At 41.0% G+C, this 14516-nt stretch overlaps 1 protein-coding gene across 2 annotated transcripts in view; it reads left to right on the top strand.

Annotated features, from left to right (window-relative positions):
- Positions 1-9449, top strand: part of NT5C2 (5'-nucleotidase, cytosolic II) — a 120258-nt gene extending 110809 nt beyond the window's left edge. The window contains exons 11-18 of one of the 2 annotated variants that reach the window (XM_006831305.1): positions 4044-4085; positions 5282-5389; positions 5653-5719; positions 6393-6563; positions 7799-7850; positions 7968-8028; positions 8163-8339; positions 8946-9449. In XM_006831305.1, coding sequence (XP_006831368.1) covers positions 4044-4085; positions 5282-5389; positions 5653-5719; positions 6393-6563; positions 7799-7850; positions 7968-8028; positions 8163-8339; positions 8946-9173 — 906 coding nt within the window. In that variant the 3' untranslated portion in view covers positions 9174-9449. The remainder of the gene's footprint in view (positions 1-4043; positions 4086-5281; positions 5390-5652; positions 5720-6392; positions 6564-7798; positions 7851-7967; positions 8029-8162; positions 8340-8945) is intronic. The other variant, XM_006831306.1, reaches the window with a different exon arrangement.
- Positions 9450-14516: the final 5067 nt, after the last annotated feature.

The raw sequence follows: 14516 nt of genomic DNA, 5'->3' as shown, positions 1-14516 counted from the left end.
AAAAAAAAAAAAAAATCATGAAGACATATTATAATCCAAGTTTTTAAAACTAAAGACAAAGAATTCTGAGAACAACTCAGGAAAAATAAAATACTACCTACAAACACAAAGCTCTAATTTCTCAGCAGAAACTATCCAGGCAAGAAAATAATGGAATAGTATATATAAAACTCTGAAAGAACAAATTGCCAACCAAGAATAATACAACCAGCAAAACTGTCTATCAGATATAAAGGCAAAATTGAGTCATTTTCAGACAAACAGGAATTAAAAGAATCTATAAAAACCAGATGAATCTTACAAAAAATACTAAAGTGTGCTATTTGGACAGTGAGCAGACAACAAACTTGAGACTAGCATATATGATAAGATCACCTAGACTCAACCCAGATATAAAAGTATGCAGAGTAAAATAAGACAAAAAAATAGAGAACCAGAGATAAATTTGCAACAAAACAACACAAACAAGCCGTAAAGTATAAAGAAGGAATGATGTAGTTACAGAATTTACAAATAAAGAAAAAAATAGATTTCAAGAAAAAACGAATATGTAAAAATAAAAAAATCTAACTGTACAAGGATGGGCCACTTGGACATTGGCTACTCAAAATGGGGTCGGGAGGTTACAAGTGACTGGTTTACAAGCTTTCAAGAGGGAGGGAGCCTAGATCCAGAGGGCATGGAGGAAGGTAGAATTTCTACTGATTAGTATCCAATCTGTCTGGGTGGGGCTGATGAAAGGAGATGAGGATAGGCCTCTTGTGGTTCAATAGTGACTAATTGCAATCAGGACTGACTGTGAGGGTTGGAAATGTAAAGGTAGGTAGACCTTTTGTAACAAAAGAAGGGGAGTGGTTGACTTTGCAGTCCAGGAGCAAAGGTCCCTGGGACCATCAAGGGAGAAGAGCAGAGTGCAGGACCCTACCCAGAGAAACGGTGACGCCAGAGATGGAGACAGAAATGATGACATGGAGAGATGGAGCAGCTGGGGACTCTAGACCCAGAGAGGGAGAGGGGCGTGTGCTGATGACCCGGGGGGCAGGCTTGCGGGGTATACCCTTTGCTTGTTGGATGATGGATGGAGAGGACTGTAGTCATGGCAATGAAATGATATACGATAGGATGAATGTAAACCTAATGGTCTCCCATGTAAACTATCACATAATTCACTTATAAAGCATTTCAAAAATAAACCTAACTGTAATTGTAACCCTAAAAATTAAACCAAGCCTTCCTCTTAGCCTTTGCCCAACCTTTACCCCTAACTCTAACCCTAGTCCTAACCATAACTCTTAACAATAAGTGAAGTCCTAGGCCGAGCCTAGACCTGGCCATAACCCCAACCCTAACCCTTGCTCCTACCCATCCTCCCAAAAAGATAAAGGATAATTTTTGTGCTGTGGAAAAAATGATTTTGAGATCAGGGCTAATATAAAAATGTAAAAATTGTAGCAAAAGTTCAACTGGACGTCCTTCCAAATCATTGAAGCTTTACAAGTTTATGGGATCCACATAAAACAGTTTTTTAGATGGTTCAAGCATCCTAAGGGAAGACCTCAAAGGTGAGCCAGGAGAGAATGACCATTAACTTTGGTGAATGAAGAAGCTGGCTGACGTCCAGAAATTGGTGGAAAAAGATGGTAGAATTACCATTGATAAGACAGCTACTGAAGTTGGGATCTCCTGTCGTTCCCAATTTTCTATTTTAAGTGAGCATCTTGGCCACAGCTAGCTTTTGGCATTATGGGTGCCAAAAGTGTTGTGGGAAGATTAGCTAGTTTAAAGAGCTGATCTTTCCATCAGCCTTTTGAGCAAAATGGAGCTAATGAAGACAATTTTATGGAATGAATTGTAACCATGGATGAATCTTGGATTTACCAATAGAATCCAAAGAGCAAAGTTCAGTCAAAACAGTAAGTCATAAAAGCTTCTGAGAGGATCTGCTGTTAAATTCAAAGCAGAGAGGTCAATTCAGAAGGCTATTGACTGTTCTTGAGTTCCAAAGGAGAATCTTAATAGATTTTTCTCTAAGGAAACAGCATGATCATAGGGGACTTATTATGAAGACGTTTTAAGAAAATTGAAAACTGCATTGGTGAGAAAAATACCAGGAAGATTACACCAAGGAATTTTTTCCCCCCATCATATCAGCACCTGCTCATTCTCTGAGGTTAGTAAGGGCTGTCCTATGAGAATTTCCTTGAGAAACCTTACCCCATTTATTGATCTTGTCCCTTCCAACTTCTTCTTGTTCCCCAAACACAACACTTAAAAAGATTCAAGTCCCTTGAGAATACCAAAACTGTTTTGACATGGTATAAATCAAAGAGCATGGAATTGTTTGCGGGGAGGGTGATTGTTGCTAAGGTGCCATAGATAGTTTTGCCTCATAGCAATCTTATATAAGATTTCCAAGGAGCGGCTGGTAGGTTTAATCCACTGACCTTGTGGTTAGCCATCCAGTGCTTATCCCGTGCTTCCTTTAGAAGTGTATAGACCTAAATGGAGGATATGTCAAGAAACAATAGCCTAACATTGTGAATATTTTTGTTTAATAAAGGTTTCTGTGATTTTGTAATGGGACCTTTTGACTTATCCTCATGTATCTAGTAGTGGGATTGTAGGATCCTATGTGATCTCTAACTTTAAAAGAAACGCCACCCTGGTTTTCACAGTGGTGGTACCACGCTACAGTCCTACCAGCAGTGTAGGAGAGTTCCAATCTCCCTACACCTTTGTCAGCATTTGTGGAGTTACAGGTTTTTGATCATTGCAGGTGTGAGATAATATTTCATTGTTGTTTTGATTTGACTCTATGATGGCTGATGGTTGTTAGCATGTCTACATGTATTTATTTATTGGCTGCCAGAATGTCTTCTTTAGTTCCATTACCTTTTAAAAGTTGGATTGTCTTTTTGCTGAGGTGTTGGAACTCTCTATACATTTTAGAGAATAGTCTCTCATCAGATATGTCCATACCAAAAATGTTTTAATCAATCTGTTGGTTTTCTTTTTACTGTTTTGAAAAAGTATTTTAATGTGCCTAGGTGTTTAATTTTTAGCAGGTCCTCATCTTGTAGTTTATCTTCTACCGTTTGTGAATTTTTAGTTATGTTTGGGTTTCTCTCAGTTAGCTCAAACAAGTAACTAATATAGGTCTTTCATAAAAGCAAAGTGCCCTTAAAATAGGGCCCCGAAATTTGCCCCTATTTTTTCCCTGATCTTTATAATTTTAGGTTTTTATATGATCCATTTTGAGTTAGTTTTTAAACAAGGGGGCATCCAAAAGTTTGTGGAAAAATTCCATTATCTTTTAATTCCATTATACCATGAACTTTATGAAATTCCCTTAAATACTGTGTAAAGAATGGATTGATTTAAGTCTTTCACCTCATTTTTGCTAAGACAGTGAAAGTTTATAAATTCTCTTCATGTAAAATCTTGATTTAGAAATTTGATTGGCTTGATGGGTCTGGGAGCAGTAGTAACAGGCCAAGGTCATATGTTGCTTCCATGTGTATCCTGAATTTTCTCTTTGCCTTTACCTAAGAATCTGTCTTATCTCTGAATGTGGGTCTCAGGCCATAGGAGAATTGGGTAGATATATATATGTATATATATGGATGAATCTGTACAAAAACATTAAGATAGAACTGTATGTCTTACTGGAAATGCCAGCAGCATTTTTTTGTATGTTGTGGTTAAGTGCCGTTGAGTCAGTTCTGACCCATAGTGACCCTGTATAGGGTTTCCAAGAAGCAGCTGGTGAGCTTGAACCACCAACCTTGCAGTTCAAAAGGCTTTGCAGTCTGGTACATTAACCCACAGCACCACATCAGGACTTTTTTTTTGTTTGAGGCATTAATTTTTGACTTCCACTTAATTTCACAACATTTAGAAGAAAGAAGAATGTGGTGAATCCTATATTGAAAGACGTACTTCATGAAAAGACTGCATGGGATTTTTTTTTTATTTTTTATGTCATATGTTTTTTGTAGTAGTAGTATATGAACCTAATGTTTCTTTTTCTTTCCCCCCTCCAGAAAATTATGACTTACCTGTTTGATTTCCCTCATGGCCCTAAGGTACTCTAAATAACTTAATAGACCCTTGTTTTAGTAACAATGAATGCATTTAATCACCCAGAGTATTGAAGAGAAGGAATTGGCTAGCACCCATCCACGAGATGGCCTGGTGTCAAATTTTCATTAAGATTAGAAGTAATTCAAGTGCTAGTAGAATTTAAAGTCACTAGCAGTATGAATCTTTATACTTTATATACAGAAATAAAAGGGATATTCATGTGGAATTTAGTGGGATGGGAGCAGAATCATTTTAAGCCTGAGAAGTTCTAGGCAGCACTATTAAATTTACATGGCAGTAAACAGAGTTTTCTAGGTTGAGGGAGATACTTGATTAAAAGAAACAAAAAATTGGAATGTGTGTATTCTTGACAACTAGCTTCTGCTTAGCTAATGTAAGTTTTGATGCTTAGAGAACAGTTCATCTTTATATTTAGCCTAGAAGTCTTCATTCCAGCAGTGTGGCTGCCTTAAATCTAAGAACCACCCATTGCTCCTCAGTTGCATATTTGTGGGGTTTTAATTTTTCTGTGAGTCAGTGTCTGTGTTAGAGTTGTGGCAGTGTGTGCGCTCTTCAGCGTGATCATAAAAGGTTACTGCCGTGACACCATCGCTGACGAGAAATCGTTTTAGTGGGTATACCTTCCCAATTATTGTTTGCAGTTAGAGCCAAAGGACAGTATGTAATTAAGAGACAGCATTCTGAGTACAAAACCAGGAAATGGTCTAATAATAGTTATATGTCATTTTGGACACATTAGTTCTTAATGCTAATCTACATCTCTCTCCCTAGCTCCTACTAGTATATTTCAGAGTGTGAGCATTCTTTCTTTCATATATTAAATTGTGGTGAAATCAATGACTGTAATTTATTAGTATATGGTATGATTTAAGATGTAACTATTGTTAAGTGACATTGAGTCAGTTTCGACTCATAACGACCCTGTATTAGTGTTTCTGAGGAGTGGTTGGGGGGTTTGAACTGCTGACCTTGAAGTTAGCAGTCCATTGCCATACATTCATTTATTATTTACATCTTACCTGCTTCCAAAAGAATGTGGAAGTACATTTTTGATAAATCTATGGGATTTTCTGGGCATATTTAGTGTTTCTGCATTCCTTGCATCTGGGTAAGATTGAGTAGTAGTGCCTTAAAGTAAGGAAGACTCCATCAACTTCTGCGGTTTCTCCTGTTCCAGCCTGGGAGCTCCCATCGACCATGGCAGTCCTACTTTGACCTGATCTTGGTGGATGCTCGGAAACCACTCTTTTTTGGAGAGGGCACAGTACTGCGCCAAGTGGATACTGTAAGTCAGAGGGTGACTGCCCTGTGTGCACGTCTTCCACCCACTCAGCATGTCCCTAAGGAAACAGGTTTCGTTGTTTTTTAAGCAAATTAGAGTTACATCTTTTTTGAAATGGTTTGGGGTTTTAACTGAGATAGCTGAACAAGCTGCTAAATCAGAAAAAATGAGTACCACTCATTTGGCTGGCTGGCCACATAGCACTTTGGATGGAAATGGGTAGAACAGTAAGTATTACTTATAAAGTCTATATTCTCTTCACCCAGAAAACTGGCAAGCTGAAAATCGGCACCTACACTGGCCCTTTACAGCATGGCATTGTCTACTCTGGAGGTGAGTCAGAGTTCTGTACTGTCAGTTCTTCCTCAGACCTTGGTGTGAAAGTTGTGTTCTCCTGGAGTAATGCCACATATACTGTTATCCTAACAACATCATTTTCTGATGGTGAAGACTCTAGTCACCTACTGGTGCGGCAGAAGTCGGAGAATGGTTGAAGAAGCTGTTAGAATGCCGTACTGGATCTGTGTTCTTCATTAGAAGTCTCCTCTTCATTTTACTTATTTGAGGCTTCTCTTCAGTATCCTGGAGTCACTTGGGATGATTCTCAAGAAGGTTTTCGAGCATCTCCTGTGGACATATTCTGATGGAGTTAAAACAGTTGAGCAAAACCATCTTAATGGAAGACCCAGGATAGGAACTGATGGTAGTACTTTTGAGGGCTATAGTCACAAAGATTGAGAAATACAGTATTGTTGCCCTCGGATTTGGTGATCAAGAACTCTTGTCAGCACAGTGGAGTTGAAGGTCTTGTTTGTCTTAGAGGCAATATAAAGAATGGTGAGAACAAAAGATTGGTGAGTTTTTTTCTTCAGGAACAGTGAGTCATTCTTCCAGTCTGTTCGTCACATAATTATAAGAATAAAATCAATATTTCACACAGTGTTTAATGGTTTGGTTTCAGTATGGAGATGTTTTTGTTTTCTCATGGTTCATTCTGTCGTTTCAGGTTCATCTGACACAATCTGTGATCTGTTGGGAGCAAAGGGCAAAGACATTTTGTATATTGGAGATCACATTTTTGGGGACATCCTAAAATCAAAAAAACGGCAAGGGTGGCGAACTTTCTTGGTGATTCCTGAACTTGCACAGGAGCTACATGTCTGGACTGACAAGAGTTGTAAGGAGCCATTAACTTTGATTTTATAAACCTTTGACACAGCTAGTTTACAAGAAACCCGTTTGGGATCAGTCCTCCCATTAGTTTGTATTGAGGTGGTTAGACATCATCAAAATGTAGGCCCTGATGCTTGGATTTCCCCTTCCTCTTAGAATAGTCAAGTTTCACAGAATCTCAGAAATTGAGAGAACTAGAGGTTTTGTGTAACTGTCTTGAATCCTGTCAGAGTTAAGTGTAGATTATTGTCCTGTGAATCTGGACTCTACTTTCCTCTGTTGGCCCTCATTTCTCCACCACACCCATTTTCTCTGCTACCAGCTCATCTTGGTGATTCTGGGGCAGTGACGGCTCTGAATGTTAATCACCTCATTTGTTCTTCTGAGAAGTAGAGCATAAAGCAAAATTACTGTGTATGAACTGAGCTGCACTGCATACACAGATCCGAGCTGTAGATCTGGGTATGCAGTGGAGAGCACCGCCCACAGTGTGGTGAAAGGCACTGAGGGGGGAGTCTTGGCTCCACCACTCAAATTTTTTCATGCTTTGTGCCTTTTCCTCAGATAGAAAATCAGGGTACTAATTGTACCTACCTCTTAAAGGTGATGCGAATTAAATGAAACTCCCCATCTGAAGCACGTAACACAAAAAAATGTTAGAAGAAAAGCTCATCTATTCCATTTGGTGGATGCATTAGGGCTTACTTCTCAAGGGTGAGATGGCAGGAACACCGAAAGCATGCCGTCACCACTGGCAGTTACTGTTACTAGTGTTTATACTCATCAGCAGGGTTTTTTGGATTAGCCTTTTATCCCTATTTTCAACTTTCCACCTCTGAAGTTTTAGAAATCTGTTTTAGCGCTTCTGTGTTCTGGACCTGTGACTACTAGTCTCCTAATTCTCATTTCGTCACTGAACATGCCTTGCCGACTGCACTTTGTGAGCTAGAACCGGCCGCAGCTGGGAGAGACTCGCCAGCAGTGGTGTTCAAGTAGGAAGACAGTCAGGTAGAGGAAACCATGGTGCTTGGCTGCTGCTCTCCAGAGCTGACAACGCGCAGGGGCGGTCAGTGGTTGTCCCGCAGCTCTGGGGAGCAGCAGCAGTGGTTGTCCGCCCACCAGTGCCAGACTCTCCATTTTGGTTCTATCTACATTTCGATTTAGCTTCAGTAGCAGTGAAAAACTGGATGTTTTTTATTTATTTAAAATATTTTCCTTTTCCTTCCAAATCTTAACTAGCACTTTTCGAAGAGCTCCAGAGCTTGGATATTTTCTTGGCTGAACTCTACAAGTAAGTTTCCAAATTCTAAAAATGTCTTCCCCAAAAGTGTCTTTGGCAGTCACCTCGATTGATGTAAGTAGTAACCTCCCTAGAGATTTTCATGGCAGTTTGTCTGTCTGTCTCCAGGCACCTTGACAGCAGCAGCAATGAGCGCCCAGATATCAGTTCCATCCAGCGACGGATTAAGGTATCCAAATGGGCTTTTGGGAAAGACTTGGAAAATAAATTTAAGTGATTCTCATTTCTGATTTTGTACAGAGACTGGCACATAGCTGGTTCTCAAATACTTGTGGAAGGAGTTAAGAATTTGTCTTGTTTTAGAAAGTAACTCATGACATGGACATGTGCTATGGGATGATGGGAAGCCTGTTTCGGAGCGGCTCCCGGCAGACCCTTTTTGCCAGTCAGGTGATGCGTTATGCTGATCTCTATGCAGCTTCTTTCATCAATTTGCTGTATTACCCCTTCAGTTACCTCTTCAGAGCTGCCCACGTTTTGGTGAGTTATTGTTGGCAGTTAAGGTATTTTGAACCCATTCTTTCTGCTGCACAAGCACACGGGCTACCTGGTGCACCCAGGTGGGAGGTGGGGTTCTGAGCAATGATGACCAAGATGGAATATTTAGGGGACAACCCTCCTCTCAGAAATCAGCTTTATGAAGTTTTATTGGACTGTGGCAAAGATTTTCCTCTTTTGTTAGCACAAATTGAATTGTATTTTTAAGTTCTGATGCTGATCTGTTTTACAGTTCACGCAATAGAAAATACTGTCCTATCTTACTAGAATCCTGGGCTCCAGTTTGGGTGGTGAAAAGGAAGGGGGACAAGCAGCTTTTTAGGCAGTGCTAGGGGTGTGGCGCTGTGGGTTAATGCGTCAGACTGCAAAACTGTTTGAACTGCAAGGTCGATGGTTCAAGCTTCCCAGCTGCTCCTTGGAAACCCTATCCAGGGTCGCTCGACTCGAAAGCACTCAACAAGGGAGATATGTAAAGGGCTGACATGTTCTGGTTAGTGTAGCTCTAACTCAGCTTAGCCACTGCACTGGAGAAGCAGAGCATTTGGGAAGCAGTCTGCCCTTTTTCTGAGCCTCTGGCTTTTTTTCTAGATGCCCCATGAATCGACAGTGGAGCACATACACGTAGATATCAACGAGATGGAGTCCCCACTGGCCACCCGGAACCGCACATCAGTGGATTTCAAAGACACCGACTACAAGCGACACCAGTTGACACGGTCGATTAGTGAGATTAAACCTCCCAACCTCTTCCCCTTGGCCCCCCAGGAGATTACACACTGCCATGATGAAGATGATGATGAGGAAGAGGAGGAGTAAGGAAAACCAAAACTCTTAAGTACCCATTAAAAACGCATTCTGGCAGGATTCACAGGAGCAGACGATGTCCCTGTTTGGGTTCTAGAGGGGAGGGGTGGCTCCATCTAAGGTTTATCTGGCAAGTTTCTGAAGACTTTCAAATATGCTAATCCTAGAGAGATACTTGTTTTAGTTTTATGCATCTATACTCTTTGCAGATGGCTCATAATTGTAATGAAGTAAAGGTGAAGTCAAGCTGAATAGCATGCAGGTGGCTCCCGTCTGGCTTGTGATACTGTCGTCTTGTCATTGTACGTTGTCAGCCCATTGTTAAAGCATAGCTAAAGTGTCTTGAGGGTGGAACCAGGAGGATGATGGGAAAAGAACCAGAAATTCTGTTAATTGTGCTGATACTATTATTACCCAGTCTTGTCTGCCAGTGGGGTCTTCTGTAAAGGCTTTGCACCTGCAGTACTCGGTGGCCCTGGCAGTGGTTTTGCAGCAGGCTCACTGTCTGTGGCCAGGCCAGGCCAGGCTGCATGGACTCTTAGGAGGTGGAAGTCCTCATCCACCTCTACACATATTTTGGTTGAAAGTACAAATACACATCAACATTTTTTTTACTTTTGTTATTCATAAAAAGCTCTTTCTTATTATAGTCCAGCATAATGGAGCAAAACCTGGTCGTGTGGGCTACAGAGTTAGGGCTCATGCTGCCAGTTCCAGCTTTCTCTCTCCTAGGTTAACTGTTATATTTCAAAGCTGAGCTTTAGAGGTGGGGTGGGGGCCCTGTAGCCAGAACCTGACAGAAACAGAGAGCACAATCAGTGTGAACAATCTCTAGTGAAATCACTTCTTGTTGTTTTGAACAAGAATGAATCATCACCGTATATGTTAGAGTATTACAACTGCCGCACCAGTACCGTGAAGGTTGTTACATTTTTAACAGTGACATAGATTCCGACTTTAACCGTCATATATTTTCTTCCATTCTACTGTCATTGTTCAACAGGGGAGGGTAATGATCGATTAGCTGCTGCTTTAGAATTCAATAAAGTGTAATATTTCTAATATTGACTTTGACCCCTTCCTACACCACCATTGGTCTCCACGTGGCTTTAGAATTGGCTAAAGAAATACACATTTTAAAAAATATATGTGTTCCCAGATCCTTTTTGGTTAAAAATATTTAGTATCTATAGTATTTCATAAACTCTGCCCCTGCCCTTGAGTTGATTCCAGCTTCTTCTCGTGACCCTCTAGGACTGAGTAGAGCTGCCCCTTAGGGTTTGAAAGCTGTTAAGTCTTTATGGACGAAGACTGCTACATCATTTTCCTGTGTAGTGGCTGGTGGGTTTGATCTTATAGTTTGCAGCCAAGCACTTTAACTATTGCATTACCAGAGAGCCTTACAGCACTTCCTAGAAGGCCTCAAAATTTTTTGGCACAGGACTATGAGGTAAGGATTTTTTTTTCTTTAATACTTATTGTGTAAGTCAGAAATAGTGCAGTAACTTAGTCAATGTATATAAGTCAGGCCAAGAAACAGACAGTCCAGCTGGTATTAGGAATACATGCTACCTTAAGGTATCAGGTTAGACATCCTGTTGCAAATAACAATTAGATGTTGTTCCTTTCTTAAGACTTTAAGGAATGTGCTTATGATCACTCCAGTCATGCTTAACTCTCTCATCAAAAACGAAGCTATTGCCCAGTCTGGGATAGGCATTACTTGGCTATGAGAAAATGTAAGACTAAGTGGTGCATTAGATTTTAATTTATATAATACTACATGGATTTATTTTCCCTTTTAGATTAAGAACATGATCACTAATCATACTTTGTGTTGGGCTCTCTGGTATTGGCCCAGACTTAGAATAGCACACAATTGGGATAATCACTCCATTGTTGGTCACAGCTTTCTCCAGAACCACCTAAGTAGACTTGTGAAGAGCTAGAAGTCTAAGACTCCAAGCAGATGGTACAAATGGCGCCCCATGGAAGCTAGTTAGGTGTGCTGGGGCAGAAGAGGCCCATGTGTGCACGCAGCCACCAGTACAGCTGTGATGGGGCTCTTAACCTGAGGAGTATCTGTTGCCAGTAGGTGAGGAAGCGGAACTTCAGATGAATACTTACACTTTTTAAAAAAACAGCACCACCACCTGAGTTTTAAGTAACGAAAAGATGGCTCTTTTGAAAACACTGTTTTCAGATTTTTGTAGAGAACCAGGTAGGGACCCCTTCGTGGATAATAGACTGAACTCCCAGTCTAACTGACAGGGACTCAGAGGTCCCCAGTAGTTGGGCAGAGCCACAGCAGACCCGGCCCCAGTGGGCTACAGCATGTCCAGCCTATGCCTGTCAACAAAGATGCTCAGTGAAAGCTCTACTGGCCTATTTCAGGAAAGCTATTTCAAGCCAAGAAAGGTTAATGACCTATATGACTGCTGAAGATTTTCCTATTCTGCTCATAGCTCTGTTGAGACCTCAAATAATCAAGCAAGCCCTTCAAGCTACCCTTCTAAGATACTTTTAAGAAAAGTGGTTTTTAATAGAATTAGAATAACTCAGAGCTACAGGTCTGTGCTGTTTTAAGAAACTACTTAACAAAAAAAGTCACATATAGTTAACATACCAGATTTTAAAATATTTTATCCATGTTTATTTCTAATTTAGGTTTATTAAGAACTACTTTGTCACTACCTTAAAAGCTCTGCAGCTTTTCTAGGACTGCCAGGGCATTGCAAGTGCTCTGCCTTTCACCACAAATAGCCCGAGAGAGACAACTGCATTCAGGGAGGAGCCTTGTCCACATTCCATGCTGTGGAAATGATTTAACCTCTCTGATGGTGGGAAAAATGGCAACAGTGATTAAGCTTCTGCCGTATAGTTAAAGGTCTATTTCCTCAAGAAGGATGGAAATGTTCTCGATAGTTACTTGCTCGGTTTAGTAATAGGGTTCCATTCTGATGTTTCTGAAAACATTCTTGGTGACTAGGACTTACAACTCTCCTTAAAAGAGTTTTTCTTCCTCTGGAGCAATTTTTAAATGATACACAATGTCAGACTGCCTTGGGAATGAAATCTCTATCATGGAACGAACTACCTGAATAGTTTTGAAGATAGAAAAGGCGCCCTGCTACTCACAGGAGCAGGGGGTGCCAGGCCCCTCCTATCAGGTGACACCCAGGAAGCCATGGAGTCTGGTCCTGTGCCTCCACTCAGTCCAGCAGAACCCCTGCTCACTGCTGAGGGGCTAGAACAGCTGAAAGTACCTCATCTAAAGAGAGAATGGATGTGTTCATAGAATGAAAACTTTCTGTAATCTGTAAATGATCTTCACCATTTCCCCCTGTCCTCAGGCACAGGTATCTTCATCCCAAAACCATAATTTGACTTGTCATTCGGAAAATATAATACATACAAAAAGTTTAGTTACATTCCTATGAAGAGCTTTGACACAAAAAAAGTACTTCCAGTTGAATACATACCTAGATGCAGCTTTTGCAGTCTGTCACTACAACTCTAAGAAATGTATTTATTCCCAATTTAAAACAAACTGACCAGTTGTGGCCTGCTTCCTTTATGTTTCTTCCCACAAAATGCCTTTGTTCCTTTTTTTTTTTATATTACTCGAGTAAGGGTGGGTTAGATAGTTAGCTTCATGAATCAAATCAAGTGCAAATAGGTTCCCAAATGCTCTGCTTTTACAAGTGCTTCCCCAAAGCCAGGCTTCACCAGAGATATGCATGAGGCCTGATGAGTCTGGGCTGAGGTACACCTTCTCACCACAGCTTGCAGCCCACGCAGCTGACAGAATTCCTCCAGGAAAGATGAGTTCCTGCCATGCTTGAAAAGAGGATTTGCCAAGCAAATCTTCCCAACACCAACAAATGTTTATTAAATGTCCTGCTTTTTGAGAGAGGGTTCTTACCAGACGTACTGTTTGAGACTGTGGATCTAGGTATTTTGAAGCATGTGGCTTCATTTTAGAATGTAGAGCTGTAGGAAAAGCTCTACAACGGTCAGTACTTCAAACTCACCAGCCACTCCTCGGAAATCTTACACAGGGTCTCTAAGTCAGGAGAATCTTGATAGCACTTAACACCATCACCGCCACCAAATCAGTGTCCCGAGAGTGCTTGAAAAAGCAGATGTGAACCCCTTGGAGGGAAAATGAAACAATCATACAAAGAAAGCAAAAGAGTTTATTTGCCATCTAATAGAATTCAACTTTTGTCTTCAATCAGGAATCATCTCTTTATTAAATTTAATTACCTTCAAAAAAGTATAAAATAAGTTTCCAGAAATCAACTCCAGGCTATAAAAAGTTCATTCAGTTTGTTAACCAGTCACTTTCTCCACAAGATCCTCTAATCTCTGTGGCTCAAAAGCGCCAAGTTAGGAAAAGGCTCTGAGGAGCACAATTTGTTCTGTGAACTAGAAACTCCAGAACACATCACGATAAAGCTTAGAGATGTTCCACATGGACTGAGAGGGATAGTGTGGGCAAAATTTCCTCTTCACAGCAGGAAAAGTACCTCCATTTTCCTCAGAGCATTTCCTGATTCAAAGCTCAGGCCTCATCTAGACAAAAGCAGAAGAAACCAAGCAAAGCAGCACACTGGAATGGGTGCGCTGGAGTGGTTTCCTTCCCCAACCTTGCTGCTGCTTCCTGTCCTACTACTAAGGAAAGCAAATGGGCTTCTGAGAGATTAACAGCTCACTGAAATAGACACCGCGTTCTCCATTTGGGAAATTATGGGACAATGATTGGGTGGAAGTGGGGTTGGGGGAGAGGCCAAGATAAGTGAAGTAAAGATGACTGCAAACATCCTACCTAGTTTAGTGAGAATCATAAGGAATTAGTCGTTAAGGGACTTAATTCTTTGGAACGTAGAGAAATAAGGGTCCCAAAAGATGTAATCTAGGGCTAGCAGCTTCATTGGAAGATAACAAGGAAGGAATGTAGATGATGAGAAGTGGTATGGAAAAAATGATGGGGGGCCCTCCCTGGATTGCTAAGAACAATAAGCAATAACATCCTCACATTCCAGGCCACGCCCATGCCAAGAGTTTGAATTGTATGGTAAACTGTCATGGCTGCACTGGCCTTCCTCCCAGGCTTAGTGTGGTACTTAAACTTCCAAGAGCTCAGGAAGACATAGCGGGGAGAAAAACCCAGCTGTGTGTCCAGCTGACTGTGTTGTCTGTGATTGAGCAGCCGGTATCTAATGCCATGTGAGTGGTTGCCCCCAGAGTCCAGACTAGAGTTGAACTGATGGGGGACAGTCATAGTCCTTGCAAAGGAGACCACCACCACCACCACGGATTGGCTGCCCTGGGATGTAACTTGGAGACACA

The sequence above is a fragment of the Chrysochloris asiatica genome, unplaced genomic scaffold, assembly GCF_000296735.1.
Source record: "Chrysochloris asiatica unplaced genomic scaffold, ChrAsi1.0 scaffold00003, whole genome shotgun sequence".
Taxonomy (NCBI): domain Eukaryota; kingdom Metazoa; phylum Chordata; class Mammalia; order Afrosoricida; family Chrysochloridae; genus Chrysochloris; species Chrysochloris asiatica.
The sequence above is the reverse complement of the archived record's forward strand: the minus strand, read 5'-3'. Positions and strand labels throughout refer to the sequence as shown.